The sequence below is a fragment of the Gopherus evgoodei genome, chromosome 14 (assembly GCF_007399415.2).
Source record: "Gopherus evgoodei ecotype Sinaloan lineage chromosome 14, rGopEvg1_v1.p, whole genome shotgun sequence".
NCBI lineage: Eukaryota > Metazoa > Chordata > Testudines > Testudinidae > Gopherus > Gopherus evgoodei.
The window spans coordinates 2787530-2802817 of NC_044335.1; the positions used below are offsets into that span (position 1 = coordinate 2787530).

Consider the following 15288-nt stretch of genomic DNA (forward strand, 5'->3'; position numbering starts at 1 on the left):
TGGCGAATGGGGGGTCCCTGTTCCATGGTCCCGGGAAAGTGGGGTGCTCCTTGACCCATATTACTTGGGGACAGGGGGGTCCAGCCCCTTATCCCCTGCTCCCTGAGGCTCCAGTCCCTTAGTTCTTACACAAAACTGAAAGCAGCGGCCGCAGGAAAGAGAAAGTGAAAACGTCCTTGCGCTGCTCTTTCGCTTTCGTCCTGCCTGCTCCAGCACCTTCTCCGGGGACACAGACTGTGCCTGCCCCCCGTGAGCGCTTCACTCCGCGCCCGCCTGGCTGCGCTCCTCGGCCCGCTCCCGCGGGGATCGGCCAGCGCTCAGGGCAGGGCCTGGGGAGCCAGCAGCGCAGCGCAGCGCAGCGCAGCGCAGCCCTCGGGCCGCCGGGGGATCGCGGGGAGAGGCGGGCCGGGCGCTTTGGGGTCCCGCGGAGAGCCCCGTGCGCAGCGCAGCCCTCGGGCCGCCGGGGGATCGCGGGGAGAGGCGGGCCGGGCGCTTTGGGGTCCCGCGGAGAGCCCCGTGCGCAGCGCGCCGGCGGGGAGGGGCGCAGGGCGCCGGGGCTAGGAAGGGTCCGGCTGGCCAGGGCAGCGCACATGGCGGAGACCGGGAACCACATGCGGCTCAAGGAATGGCTCATAGCCCAGATCGACAGCGGCAGGTACCCGGGGCTGCGCTGGGAGAACCGCGAGAAAACCATCTTCCGCATCCCCTGGAAACACGCCGCCAAGCAGGACTATCGGCAGCAGCAGGACGCGGCGCTCTTCAAGGTAGCGGGCGGGCACGTGGGGCGGCGGGCAGGAGCCGAGCGGAGAAGGTCCCCGGGGAAGAGATCGGAGCCTGCCGCCAGCCTCTGGGGGCGGGATAAATCGCAGCGCCCAGCGCCTGCTCCCACCCTCAGCTGCAGTCCAGCACCTCCCTTCGCTGCCTCTCCCATCCCCCGGCCCCCGCTCCCTGCCCCCTCCCCAGCCCTCACACCAGTCTCCTGCCATCCACCCCCTGGTCTGCGCCACCCGCAGCCCCCCAGACTGGCGCTTGTGCCCTTCCCCCAAGGGCTGTTCCTGGCACCGTGCACCTGTGCTGCGCTAGGCACCTGCTAAGCTGCCACCTGCCTGGTTCTTCAAGAGGCTCGGTGGGGTGGCACCTCATGTGGTTGCAGGGCGAAGTGCTGGGCAGCTTTTGCCCGTTTCCTTGCCGTTGCAGGCCTGGGCTGTCTACAAAGGGAAATACCAGGAAGGAACAAAGGCAGACCCCTCCACCTGGAAAACCCGCCTCCGGTGTGCCTTGAACAAAAGCACTGATTTTCAGGAGGTCCCCGAAAGAAGCCAGCTGGACATCTCCGAGCCATACAAAGTGTACCAGGTCCTGTCAGATGGAGCCAGAGACCCTGGTATGGCGACCTTGGGACCTCGGTAGGGAGGTTGCCTCTTCCAACTTGAGATGGAGCCACAGTTTCTTGTTGCTTTACAGGAAGCATTTCCCACCCCTCCTATTTCACAAACAGGGCCCAACCCAGAGTCACTTTTCCCTAGGCTGGTCCCATCCCAATCACCCTCCTTTGCTGGGATCCAGTCTGCGCTGGGTACATTCGTTCGTTTGCAGAGAGCACCCAGGTCTGGGCCTGAGGGAGGGGAGCAGTTAAATGCCAAATGGGACATTCTTATCCCCAGCTCCACCTGGGAGCTAGGCAGGGCAGTGCCCGTGCTGGGGCATTGCCATGTTCAGAAGGAAATAACCCCTAGCAGCAAACCCTCCCTACCACCGGGGTGGGGCATTGGCAGAGGAAATGTGTCCTGATTCTACAGCAGGGCTCTTCCAGCCGCTCAGCATCCCCTGGAGCCGGCTTTGGGAAGATAGAGCATGTCCAGGTTACAAGGAGCATGCCCATAGCTCAGCAATGCCAAGCACTTAGCAAGCAGAATACGTTCACATTGCAGGAAACTTCGTCCCTCAGCTTTTCAGGGTTCATTCGAGGTTGCTGGGAGCTGGGGAAGTGCTGGGTTTGATTTCCTTATGCAACTGTGGAGCCACACTTTTCAGTGAAAGGAAGGGCATGAAGTCGTTCTTCTGCGCAGAGATCCCAGGGAGGGCGAGTATTCTCACAACAGCTCTATTGCTCTCAGGCGAGTAACAGATTTGATGTTATCTCTGCAGAGAAGGAAGGCAGCCTGGAGTCCCCTCCCCCAGAAGAACAGCAGGCGAGTCAGTCCCCAGCCCCCAGGGACATGGAGAGGGGAGTTAACTGCGAGCCAGACAAGGTGCGAGTGGGTTGAGGTTATCATCTCCACTGACTTTTCACTTGGCCAGTTCTCTTTCCTCCTTTTGTCTTCCCCACAGAGAACGTGGGTTCCAGGTATGATAACAAGTCTTGGTATTTTATGAGTGTCCCATGCAGATCTCTGGCTCCTTTCATTTCATGATACTTTATATCTGTCTAGTGCCCTTTATCCAAGGATCTCAAAGAGCTTTACAAACATCTAGCTGAGAGCCTTGCAGCCCTGCTTTGAGGTAGGCAAGGACTGTCCTCATTTTACACATGGGAAACTGAGGCACGGACAGCAGGGAAGTGATTTGTCCAGAGAGCCTGGAATAGAACTCAGGTCACCTGGTTCCCAGGTCTTTGCTTGACTCCTCCCTTCGTCCTGTTCTCATGAGTTCTGTTCTCTTCCTCCCAGGCTAGCGTGTCCTCGGGTTTGAAAGAGGATGGGAAGAAGGATCTGATGGAGACGTCCCAGACTTCTCCAGTCCCTCTGGTCTCCCACTTACCAAGTCATCCAGCAGACTCGGGTAAGGAAGGGGACTTGTCCATTCCCAGCCTCTCATCTCCTTGCCAGTACCCATGACAGCGGTTGCTAAAGATGTTAGTTTTGATTTTTTTAAGATTAGTTTCACTCATTTTTTGTTCACCCCCCTCACTGCTTCTGACCAGGGGTGGTCCCGAGCCTTAAAGTCTGGGTTCAAACTCTCCCAGGGTTTGGGCTGGTTTCTGATACCCTCTAGTTCCGCAGTGGTTACAGGAATCCCCTACTCTTTTTCAGAGTTCCCTTTAATTGAGTGAGTTCTGTCACTATGAGACATGGGCACAGACCAGAACCAGTGATCCAAATACCCCTGCACTTTGGATGCGGATCTGAAATCATGGTAGCTCTGCCATCTCTGGTAACTATATTCCAGCCAGGAAGCTAGCTACCCTAACAGATAATGTCCCAACTCAAAGCGAAATGAGTTCACTTTACTCAGTGCTTCGTGTCAGCAGCCTGTGAAAGAAACATGCCCTCGGTCGGTCCCTGCACTGACTTGGGTTTTAGTTACGCAGTGGTTCTCAATCTTTCCAGACTCCTGTAGCCTGTTCAGGAGGCTGATTTGTCTTGCGTACCCCCAAGTTTCACCTCGCTTAAAACTACTTCCTTACAAGATCAGACATAAAATACAAAAGGGCACAGCCACTAGTACTGAAAAAGTGCTGACTTTCTCCCTGTGACCATATAATTATAAAAGGAATCAGTTGGAATATAAATACTGTACTTCCATTTCAGTGATACTTCAGCCTGTTCTTCACCTGTCAGCCTTGTCTGAAGCCCCACCACTGGGCGCTGAAGCATGTCACTTAGCTTCACGGGCCTGCCCCAGCGCTGTGAGGCCCCAGGCAATTGCTCTGCTTGCTTCCTCCTCATGCTGGCCCTGCACTTCCGACCCCTGGGTGAGAACCACTGAGTTACAGCACATGCTGGTAGTGCTTTGCCAAAGCCCCGGCTCAGGGCTATGGTGCACAATTTCGGCCGTGTATGCAGGGCACAGTTCATTGACATACACTGCCTAGGACACAGCTTCTCTCCAGTGAAGAGATCAGAGTTACCATAAATTAGGTAGCGTGTTGGTCAGAACCTGGGAACCTGCTTTTGATCATTTTACTTCCAAGGGCTTTTAAGAGTTTCCTGAGCAGCGAGCAAAGGGCTGTCAGCCTGGCTGGGTTTCCGGCTCCCGATTCAGAGCAGCTGTGGGAGTGTGTCTAATGAGTAGAGCTCGAGAACACAGGCAGGACTACTGGGTTCTGTTCCCAGCTCTGCCACTAACTCACTCTTTGATGTTGGCCAGGTTACTTAGTCACCTCTAGGTGCCTCATTCCATGCCTCCGTATAACGAGTGCAACAGGACTTCACGCCGGGGTGCTCAGGGCCCCGATCCAGCCCTGTTTGGCAAGTGCTTTGAGCTGTGTGGATGAAAGGCACAATATTTTCTGTTGTTAGTCTTTGTCAGCTACCTGTGGGTGCCATATAATGAACCTGTTGGCTGCTGTCAGAAATGTCAGGTGGAGCAGCCCCATGCTGTGTAGATCTTGGGAACATACATGGCTGAGGAAAGGATAGCAGGGGTGGGAGAGGAAGAACAGGGAGAGAGCTACAAGCGAGAGCATTTGTTGCCCAGGTGTCTAATAGACAGAACATCTAAACTCCAGGCACAAATCCTGCTCACTCTCTCCCAGCCAGACACACTTTGTTCTGTGGGGCTGCATGGGTGGGAGAGAGAAGAGATTTGCCACGAATCTGTGGGAACATGGGCCGTTCTGAGCCCTGCTCTGCTGCTTCCCATATGACTTTTCCTGCAGGGCAAACAGACTGCCAGAGAGGAACTCACCAGCTCATGGGCTCTCTGCCCCTGCCCTTGGGAAAAGCCTGGGCACCCAATAACAAGTGCTGTGCTCAGGAGACACTCTCCCTGTCTCCTGAGGCAAAGAGGGCATTAGACTGACTGAAAGTGGATAACTTTGCAAGCTCAGTTTCTGTTTTGTTCCTAGGGTATCAGGTGAAAGGGGTTTTCTGTGGCTGGAGCCCAACACACGCTCGCTTTCTGCAGAGCCCACAGCCGAGTGATCCCAGCTCCAATCACGTCCCCACTGCAGACATCAACAACTCAGGTAGAGGAATGGAAGGGGGCCAGCCTGGGATCTCCCCCTCTGCTGCACAGGGGACAGAGGCAGAGGGGGAGACTCTGGCCCTATTGAAATCACTGACTTCAGTGAGGCCAGAATTTCACCCACTACTGGGATTCTGGGGCTCGGGGTCTCCAGACCGTTGGGAACTGAAGTGCCCTCCTGCAGTTTGGGTGCTGAGGTTCTGCTGGGCTCTGCCAGTGGGATCCCAGTCCTGGCTGGAGAGACGTGCACACACCGACCAGGGCCCCTGGATGGCCATGGGATCAAGGGGTGACCCCTGGCTTTCTGTCCGTTCTGAGGCTCATTCAGTGTTTTCAGTTAAGCGTGTGCACATAGGGGAATTAGGGGTTTGCCCTTCCCCCAACACACACACCGAGCTGCAAGTGCGCAGCAGCTCGCAACCCTGGGGCTGCTCTAACTTACCAGATGGTCCCTGCAGCAGCCCAGAATTGGGAAAGGGTGTAAATCCCGCTCTGCCTGGCTTGCCTTCGTGTGGGGGCGGGTGTTCTGATCCAGGGCAAGCTGGGCCCCTCACAGCACCAGGTGCTTGCCGTTCCAGCTAACGGTGCCTAAGCTCCTGGACCAGGCCCATGACAGGAGCGCCTGGCCCCAGCACTGACATCCCTCCTCCCCTCCACAACGCCTCCTGGCCTAACTCTAGGCAGCCGGCCGGCAGGTCCCCTGCTGCACCCTCCACTGCTGCAAGCTCCCTGCAGGAGCAACACCCAGCTCAGGTGGGGGCCGGGCCCCAGTCTGCACTGTGGTTCGGGGCAGCACTGAGCACATGGCCTGGCTCCTGGCAGCACAGCACGCTGTGACCACTCCCCTCCAGTGGCTGGGGAGGTTCGCTGCTGAGGCAGCATGGAGCAGGGGGTGTTACCTGGCGCTCTAGCGCCCTGCAGCACTGGGCTGCCTTCCAGCCACCTCCCTTCCTCCAGGTGGTTCCCTGGGAGGTGGCTCGGCTCTGTCTGAGCCGGGGAGCTGAGCCCAGGGCCATCAGTGGCCGAGGGACCCGTTCAGTGCCCTGGCTGTGACTGAGCGTCAGTGACCCAGATACCGGGTTCCTGCGACCCACCAGCCCCCACTTTCATCCATTGTCTCTGAGAGCTTCCCCTCTTCCCTCCCCTGCCCCCGCCCAGATTGCTGGCTGCACGTCCGCCTCTACTACCGTGACGTGCTGGTGAAGGAGTTCACCACCCGCACCGCTGAGGGCTGCCGTATCACCTACCACCTGGTGCCGGCTGACAACGAGCGGCTCTACGGCCCGTCCTCCATGGAGCAGATCCAGTTCCCCTCCCCCCGCCTGCTGACCGGCGACAGCAGGATGGCAGGCGTGACGGGCGTCTTGGAACGGCTTCTTCCCCACCTGGACCGGGGCGTCCTCCTGTGGGTGGCCCCCGAAGGCGTCTTCATGAAGCGGCAGTGCCAGGGCAGGGTGTACTGGAACGGGCCCATGGCGCCGCACAACGACCGACCCAACAAGTTGGAGAGAGAGAAAACCTACAAGCTCCTGGACACCCAGCAGTTCCTGCAGCGTATGTGCCGATTCAGCGTGCCCGGGGTAGCTCAAGGGCATGGCAGTGACATGCTCGGGGAGTCTGGGAGACCTGGGCAAAGGACATGAGGAGGAGAGGAGCACACAGCCCATCTCGTCCTGCCCTACCCACTGGGCACTTGCTCTTTGCCTCAGTGACCAGGGCCTGGGAGGCGCTTGTGCTCTAGTACGTTACAGAATAGGGCAGAATATGGGACTGAACTGACTGGAATGTCTGTGCCTTGCTAGCCTGTGCTGGTTTGAATCAGAGCCGCTCAGCTGTGTGTTATATGCCCTGTACAGCCAGCAGCGATTCTCCTTGGGCTCCAGTGCTAAGAGCCTGTGTTTTAGGAGTAGGAGTTAGCTTTGGGACAGGATGAACCAGTACGACCCACGGGTTTCTTCCCGCTGAGACCCCCATTTGGGAGCTGGAAGGAGCTCGCTGGCTCTACTGCCCAGGGAGGGGACTGGCATGAGTCCCACCCCTGCTGCTACCTCCCTCCCTCCCTCCCTCAAGAGATCCAGGCCTTCCCCATGAGCCTGTGCATGGCCCAGTGAAATCTCCGTGCCCAGGATCCAGTGACCCTGCAGGGTCCTCCCCCGGTGCAGATCCTTTGGACTGTCGTGTCTCCATCAGCCCCCGGGGCAGGGTCTGTCCAGCCCCCAGGCGTGTGTGCATCAGTCTCTCGAGAGCGCTCCAAGCAGGAGCAGCGCCAGGGTTTCTGACGCCCTAGATGGACGGCCATTTTGCCGGCCCCCGGGGCCCCGGTGGACCTACGACAGTAATGCCGGTGGACAGTCCGCTGCTGGAAAGGCAGGTCCACCAGCGCCTTTAGACCAGCGCACCGTCTGCTGAAATGACTGCAGCAGCTCCACCGGAGCCTTTCCAGCAGCGGACCGTCCGCCGGCATGACTGCCGTAGGTCCACCGGACCCACGTGCCATCCCCCCGGCAAAATAGCGACCCCCCCAAATTCTAGCGCCCTAGGCCATTGCCTAGGTCGCCTAAATGGTAGCGCCGGCCCTGGCTCCAAGTCACAGCTGGAAATGCTTGTGGGTTTCAGAACTACGGAGCTACCTGAGTCGTGGGGAGCCCGCGCCCCAGTATCAGATCCGCCTGTGCTTCGGAGAGGAGTATCCTCCTGCCCCAAGCCAGAACTTTCAGAAGCTCATCATGGCCCACGTGAGTATCAGGGGCGGGCAGAGGGGGTTCTGCTGGACTTGGCCGGCTGTTTGTCCGGGGTCTGTCACGCTGCCCCTGTGAACTCCAGGGTGGGGCACAAACACTGACTTCTGTTTTATCCTGCTCCGCCCTGAGGCCCCGCCCTTGCTCCGCCTCCTCCTGCCCTTGCTCCGCCCCTCCCAGGTCTCCCCCCCCCGCCACCACTAGCTCCTCTCCGCGACTGTCTCCCATTGCCCTGAGTTGTGGGTTGTAAATCATGCTCCTGAGCCCTGGCACAAAGCAGGGCACAGCAGCGGGCGCCTGGCAGCTATGACACATGCTGCTGCAGGAAAGGAAGCCAGAGGCTTCGTAGATCCCAGCCCACCCTGTGCTGGGCATGCAGGAGCGCACAGAGTCAGCTTGCCAGGTCGGTGCGTGCTGTCAAGAGGCAGCCAGTGCGTGCCGGAGAGCGAGGGAGGTGGCCGGGGTGAGCTGTAAGGCAGAGCATGGCCCTGCCCACGCACAGTTTGTCTGCCTGCAATGACCCGGCCACTCTCTTGCATTGCAGGTTGAGCCAGTGTTTGCGCGAGAACTCTTCCTTCATGCCCAGCGCATGGGGCCGCTGGCACAGCGCGACTCCTCACAGCCATATGCCACTGATGCTTCCAGCCACATCACCCAGATCCTGAAGCAGCTGTGCCAGCCCTGAGCTCCTGGTAGAGGAAGATGGAGCCAGCAAGGTGCCTCGACCCCACCCATCCTCGAGCCTGTGTAGCATGGAAAAGATGGTGCCCTCCCCGCACACACCCCACTAGCCCTGTCTCTGGAGGCCCTGTAACCCAGGAGCAGCATGCTGCTGCACATAACGACTAGAGCCCTGGAATCAGCCCTGTAGATCTATTTGCATTAGCCCCTCTCTGGGGGAGCATGTGCTTTATCTGCAGCTCAGGCATGGGGACTTCATCCCAGACTAACCCGTGGCAGGATAGCTGGGACGTGGCTCTGCTGGAGTACGACAGGGGAGCTGGGACATGGCGGGTTACGTTGATACAGAAGAAGTGTTGATTTTTGTACCCTGGCTGCTGTGATTTATTTCTCTGGCTGCAGCAGAGTGATGGTTAGTTCTGTGACCCTGGGAACCTGCCCTTCCGTAATGGCTGTGAATGAAAGCACTGGTTCAGGAGCACAGAGCTCAGGACAGGGCAGTGGGTTCAGGGCAGCTGATGAAAATAAAGTAAAACGGAGACAGTAAAAGTTACATCCATTCCCCCACCCTGGAGCAGTAGCTCCAAACATTGCCACCTGAATCTAGTGCCCAGCAGCCCCACGGGGCAGGTGCATTCAGCCCAGAGCAGCTGCCCTGGAATTCCCTGCTGCGGGCGCCGGCTGCTGGGGAGAGCGAGTTCCCCGCAGCGGCTTTGCGGCCCGCAGGTGCCATCTAGCGGAGAGCAGGCAGGAGCGGCCTTAGCTCGGGGTCTGAGGAGAGGTTAAAGCCAGGGCTCATTCCCCAGGCGATCATGGGCCTGGCTCTCCCAGCTGGGAGATGAGTGCGCTACCTTGGCCTGCCTCTGCCAGGCTCCCAGGATCAATGCTGGCGTGGCCTAGGGCTGCTCTCCCCACCTGGGGACATGGCCTGAAGAAACTTTCTGAGGTCCCCAGTGCCCAGCTCCTGGGATGGCCCCAGCCTCTGTGGTGAGAGGCTGGCGTGGGCTCATGGATTGGGCCTGGGAGCCGTGAATTCCTGATGTCTAACCCCAGCCCTGGCAGTGACTGTGTGTCATGTCCCGGCTCCGTGCCTCAGTTTCCCCCTATGTAACAAGGGGCTATTACTGCCTCCCTGATCACTGGGCTGATTGGATGCCCTTTGCTGAGTGCTTTGGAAACAGGTGCAGGATCATTACTGGCTGAGCCTGCTGCAGTGACTCCTCCCCCCAGGCATGTCAGAGCCCCTGCTGCAAGCCCAAGGGCAGCGCCAGAGGAGCCAGTCTCTCTCCCTCCCCCCACCAGTGTATTTCAGTTTTGCTCTTGGCTTGGCCAAGAGGGGCACAGAGTGGGGACTAGCTGGGAGGGGGCTGTTTGGTGGGCCAGGCTGGGCACGCCGGCTCCAGCCCCAGTACAGCATAGGCAGCACACTTGGCTTCGCCTCAGCAGACGCCTGTTGGCTTGCAGCAGCCAGCATGTGAATATGAAAGCAGAGGTTTGCAAAGAAGGGCCCACACCCCTCCGCTGCATGGCCTTGGAGAGACTTTCTGGGGCGGGGGCAGGCGGTGTGGGGTGAGGAGCAGCTCGCAGGGGAGCACCCCTTCCACCTCCCGCCTTGGGTAAGCAGCACTCACCCCCTCTGCAGTGAGAGTGCCCCCTCCCGTTTTCATCAACTTCAACCCTGGGGAAGCCTGCAGATGCCTGGCTCTGCCCTGTCCTTTCCCAGGGGAGCGAAGGCGCCTTGGCCCTGGCCCTGCTGTTCAACTCGGAGGTAGAGCAGCGGCTTACTGGGCTTGTTGCATTCCAGGCCAAGTCTCAACACGCTGCCTGTGGGGCAGCCCTCCTCCCTGTCCTGCACACTGGCCGCCCTCTCCATCCTGGCTCCCGCTCACCTTCCCTTCAGCTCACCCGGCCACGCGTCACCTGCTGTCCCACGCACGAGCCCTCCGCACGCCTTCCTTCCAACCTCTCCGTCCTGCTACCGCTTGTTCTCCAGCCTACCCACAAGGCACTGCACTCGTTTCCCGGTCCCTTCTCCTCCAGCCGCACAGCAATGGGGTCAGCTGGGCACCGGATGGGACCTGGCCCAACAGCAGGGAAATGCTGGAAAAGTCAGGAGTCCGTGTTCACAAGAGCTGGCCTGAGATTCACTGCGTGGGAGAGGCTTCCCTGATGCCCTCCACGGAACTGCCCAGAGGTGGGCGCAGCTGGGCTTGCAGGGCTGAGCCTGTCAGAGGGTGCGAGGCCCCAGATGCTACCCCACGGGTAGAGCCTCATGGTGAGCACAGGACAGTGACGAGACCCCATGGAGAGTAAATCAGGGAAAATGAGATGCATAAACCTCAGGAAACAGCTGGGTGAACAACAGAGAGAGAAAACTCCACTGCACCAGGGTGCCCAGTGCCAGCCAGGAGCATCCCTGGTGCAGACTCCCTGCTGTTAAATCACCAGCGCTCCCTGCAAAGGGGGTCTCTGAGCAGTGGGCAAGCTCCCCCAAAGGGCTCCAAAGCCAGGGCATGGGCTACCGGACACGAGAACCAGCCTGCCCCGGGAACAGTACCTGGCACAGAGTGAGGTGGGGACTGGCTGCAGAGAGCAGCCACTTGGGCTAGTGAGGCAGGAGGGAGCCAGGTCTCAGAAGCAGGGACTGGGAGGCAGTGTGGCCTAGTGGTTTGAGCACAACTGAGTCCCAGTCTAGGATCGAGTCCTGGCTCTGCCACTGGCCTGCTGGGTTCCCTTGGGCAAATCACTGCAGTGCCCAGTGCCTCAGTTTCCCCACTCCATCGGTAAAATGGGGATAATTATACTTGTAAAGTCTACCTAGGGACGGGCTCAGTGTTACTGTTATTAACATCCCAGTCTCCACTAGAGGGAGCCAGGAACCTAGAGGAGTTTATTCTGCCAGGACAGACTAGCTCCCCCTTACCCAGGGTGCCAGTGACCCCAGCAGCCCTGTGCACAGTGACACGCTGCCGCCCCCTTGCCTGCAGCCTCCCCCTACTCTGCCTTGCCTTGCCTCTCAGTTGCCACCTCCGAGGCGCAGAAAACCAGGCCACTGGCCATGCCCCCTCACACCCAACCTGATTGTCCCCCACCCCCCCAGCGCTTCTCCAGAAGCCTGACCCCGCTGCCCACAAGTCTGCCCCCCTCAGCCCCACTGGAAGCCCCACCCCTGGGCAATGTGTCTGCCCCACCCCAAGCTGGTCCTCAGCCACTGGACCTGGGTGTGCCCCCCGCCGCAGTGCACATGGTCAGCTGCCAAGTTACCTCTGTGTGTAACCAAAAGCCTGGCATGCCACGTCCCCCGACTGGCACATGGGCACAGAAAAACAGGCCAGGCTGATCAAAAATCAGCCAGTGACTGCCAGCTCTGCACCCCTTCCTTCTCCCCCTGGGGATCCCCTAAAAAACCCAAAGTCTCCCCACACCATTCTCTTCCCTCCCATAGGCTCCCTTGCTGGGGCAGGGGGGCAGGCAAGGGGCACTGAACATTAAACATTCGATAACAAAGCCAGTGCACAGAGCTGGGGAGAACAATGGTGAGCAGATCCCCAGGAGATCTGAGACCCCCCAAAAAGATGGGGTGAGGGGTGTGAAAGAGCCCTAAGATCCCTCAAAAGAGGGAGCATGAGTGCGGATCAGAGACCTGGCTCCCCAGCGAGAACGCGGGCACAAAACCAAGGCTGCCTCACCTCAGGGCTCCCCCAAGGACAGAAAGCCTGGTACTGAGCTCCCAACTCCCTCCCTCCCTGTCCCTTCCACCCCCTTGCTTCCCACCCACTCTGTCTGGGAACAGCAATGCTGCGTGCCCTGGATTGACCAGCAGCCTGGTTGTGTTTCCTCCTCAGCCGCCTGGCTCAGGAACTTCTGAGAATGAACAGGAGACGGATTATCAGCTCCTTCTGCCCCTCGCTCCACCCTAGGCGGCCCCCACAACGCTCCGGGCAAGAGGAGGGACTTTCCGCCCCCTTTCGCCTTTTTCAGAGGTGGGAGGCTGGGCTGCAGCAGAGTTTTAACTGAGTTGGAACAAGGTTTCCACAGGAGTCGGAGCTGGGAGTTCGCAGCGGCCAGCTGCTCCAGACGGGACGGGAGGGATCCCTGCCCGGGAAGGATGCAATTGGAGTATCCCATCCCTGCCTCCTCTCTGCGCATCCTGCCTCCTGTCTGCGACCAAGGAGGCTGCGGCAACCTGGGGATGGTGCTAGCCCCATGCCCCAGCTCAGAGCCACCCCAGAGCAGCGGGCCGAGTGCTGGCAGCGGGGCCCCCTCCCAGATGGGTGAGGCCACCAAACCCCCCTACAGCTACATCGCCCTCATCACCATGGCCATCCAGAGCACCCCGGAGAAGAGGATCACCCTGAGCGGCATCTACCGGTACATCATGGGCCGCTTCACCTTCTACCGGGACAACAAGCAGGGCTGGCAGAACAGCATCCGCCACAACCTCTCGCTTAACGAGTGCTTCGTCAAGGTGCCCCGGGACGACAAGAAACCCGGCAAGGGCAACTACTGGACCCTGGACCCCGACTGCTACAACATGTTCGAGAACGGCAGCTTCCTGCGCCGCCGGCGCCGCTTCACCAGGAAGCGCGGCCTGCGGGATGCGCCGGAGGGCGAGGCTGAGGGGGCGCGGAAGAAACAGCCCAAGTACCGGGCCCGGCAGCACCCCCAGCCCTTGGCCCTCTTGGCCGAGGGGATCAAGACAGAGAGCAGCTATCCCTCGCCTGCTCCCGCCAGCCAGATGCTCAGCTCATGCGGGGGACGGACAGGAGCGGAACAGGCGCTGACCTTGGAGGGCCAAGTGGGTACCAAGGAGTGTGGCCAGGGCAGCAAGGAACCCAGCGTCCATTGCCCAGAGCAGCCAGGCCAGGTCAGCCTGCTGACCCCTAGGAAGTACCTGCAGAAACCCAGGCAGGCGTGTCTGTACCCTCTGGAGGGGCCGGAGCCCAAACCCCAGCTCTTTGAGAAGCAGCCCTGCTACCCAGGCCTCGAGGGGCACCTGCCGGAGACCCAGGGGCAAGCTCTCCCCCGGCTAAAGGAGACTGTCTTTGGGGGGCTTCAGCCCCCCATTCAGATAGCTCAGCCCCCATATACTGCCCCGGGGGAGCGAGTGACCCAACAGCACCCCCAGCTGACCAGGGACATCAAGGAACCGCCTCAAGCCACGCCAGCCCCGACCGTGCCTCCCGACAGCGAACTGCAGGGTAAAGAGTCTGCAGCGTGCACCATGGGGCTGTCCCAGCCATTCAGCCAGGTGGCCCCCGTGTTCCCAGCCCTGCTGGGGCCCAGCAAGCCCTCGCTGCCCTGCAGCCGGCAGCCCTCGCCAGCCTGCTTCCCCTCCTTCGAAGGCGACGGCTATATCAAGCCGACACTGCCCGTCTTCAGCTCCTTGGGTTGCTCAGGCTCTGACAGCTTGAGCGGGAACTACCAGTGCCGGGTGCAGGCATTGAGCTTCTGCATGAATGAGAGGGCATGCAACTCGGCCCTGGAGCACCTCCTGACAGCGTCACCAGGTGCAGCTCCCGTGACCCCCATCCAGCCGCCCCCCTTCAGACCCGCCGTCCAGCTGCAGGGGGAGCAGAAGGAGTCATGGGCTGGGAGCCCGTTCTCCCTGCCAGGAGGGAATGGTTACCAGCTGGGACTCCCGCACTGTCTCTACCGGACACCTGGCATGTTCTTCTTTGAGTGACAGGCCCTGCCCAGGCCAGACTGTGCCCTCACAGCCTCTCTTGCCACCCACTGCTGTGCCCAGGACACCCCTGGCCTTTCCACATGCCCTTTGGAGAGCTGACTCCAAGGAAGGGACTCGCCATGTAAGTTATTCTCTCCTGCTGCTTCCTGCCCGGTGGTGACTGCCTGATGGAGCTAAGAGGGACCCGGGCTCCGAGGGGAAATCACTTTGGGTACCGTACCACCCGCTGCCAGCGTCCTTTTGCCATGGCTGTTATCCCACCAAACTAGAACCCTGCGTGGGAGCCAGGGGCTGAATGGAACTGTGTCCTGGCTAGTGGAATAAAACGCATCCCCCAGCTGCGTCTCGCCTCGGTGTCTCTGCCTCGGGGGCCTGGGAGCGTCATGCAAAGAGCAGGTGGGACTGAAGAGGTGGGGGGCAGGGGGGAGAAGGTGCTGCTTGGGGTCAGCTGGTTCTCCCATGCCCTGCACCTTGACTTGTCATTTACACCTCTTGGCACCACGGGTGTTCTCCACTCGGCCCTGCGGGAGCATGGCACACCCACTCTGCACCTGTGTTCAGGTGGGCAGCGGGGACCCAGCTAAAGCAGAGTGTTCAAGGAACCCACGTGGTTTGTATTGTAAGCAGGTTTCTGCCCTTAGCTCGGGGCAGATCTGTCACAGGCACACGGGCCGCCGGAGGTTTTCCTTAGAGGGAGGAGTCGAACAGGCAGTGCAGGCTCCTGAGTGAAATCTGAGGCTATGAGCTGCTGAATTCAAATCCCAGCTCGCCACTGATGAGTCTGGGCCTGTCGCTAAGGCCAGATTTTCCACAGTGACTAGTGCTGTTGAGACATTGTAAAGAGGCGGATTTCAGAGGGTGGCAGGTGCTCAGCAGCTGCAGGAAACCAGGCTCCTGCGAGGTGGCTCCAGCTGGGCACCCAGTGATGACTGGCTGCAAAATCAATGGGCGCCTTTGGAAACGTGCCTGCCCATCTCAGCATGGCTGAGACCCTGCTGTAAAACAGGGACATGCCACGTGCATCCCGGGGCCCTGCGAGGCCCAGCGCTGTGGCCATGCCCTTCCCAGACACAGCGAGTGTGGGCTGGGGTTTGTAAGGCACTTGCTGGCGGGAGGGGGGGAGAAAGGATGTCCTAACAATGAATGTGAATCAAATAATGAACTAAGCCATGAGGGGCTGCGCTCGCTACAGCCACCCACCTGGCTGTGCCCCTTATGGCAACAACACTTCCTGGGGCAGCATACGGCTTCCTCTGCGCCTGCGGGGTCGGG

At 59.9% G+C, this 15288-nt stretch overlaps 2 protein-coding genes across 3 annotated transcripts; both read left to right on the top strand.

Moving 5' to 3' along the window:
- The first annotated feature begins 485 nt into the window (after window positions 1-485).
- Window positions 486-8695, top strand: LOC115635150 (interferon regulatory factor 4-like). Of its 2 annotated transcripts, none has more exons than XM_030533468.1 (8): window positions 486-764; window positions 1198-1384; window positions 2149-2252; window positions 2670-2781; window positions 4790-4909; window positions 6067-6462; window positions 7525-7643; window positions 8191-8695. In XM_030533468.1, exons 1-8 carry the CDS (start codon window positions 591-593, stop codon window positions 8329-8331), a joined length of 1353 nt encoding a protein of 450 aa, XP_030389328.1. In that variant the 5' UTR covers window positions 486-590; the 3' UTR covers window positions 8332-8695. The 2 variants fall into 2 exon arrangements, with proteins under 2 accessions (XP_030389328.1, XP_030389327.1); XM_030533467.1 differs by having other exon boundaries at window positions 511-764; window positions 1154-1384.
- Window positions 8696-11582: 2887 nt separating this feature from the next.
- Window positions 11583-14353, top strand: FOXS1 (forkhead box S1). Its single transcript, XM_030533695.1, has one exon. The coding sequence runs from the start codon at window positions 12436-12438 to the stop codon at window positions 14011-14013; it is 1578 nt and encodes a 525-aa protein (XP_030389555.1). The 5' UTR covers window positions 11583-12435; the 3' UTR covers window positions 14014-14353.
- The last annotated feature ends 935 nt before the right edge of the window (window positions 14354-15288 follow it).

Bases quoted from the DNA above. Each gene is read 5' to 3' on its own strand.
- LOC115635150 (XM_030533467.1), top strand. From the start codon at position 626: ATGGCTCATAGCCCAGATCGACAGCGGCAGGTACCCGGGGCTGCGCTG. The intron at 2,253-2,669 runs GTGCGAGTGGGT...TCTTCCTCCCAG, and splicing joins TTAACTGCGAGCCAGACAAG to GCTAGCGTGTCCTCGGGTTT. The intron at 7,644-8,190 runs GTGAGTATCAGG...CTTGCATTGCAG, and splicing joins AGAAGCTCATCATGGCCCAC to GTTGAGCCAGTGTTTGCGCG.
- FOXS1 (XM_030533695.1), top strand. From the start codon at position 12,436: ATGCAATTGGAGTATCCCATCCCTGCCTCCTCTCTGCGCATCCTGCCT.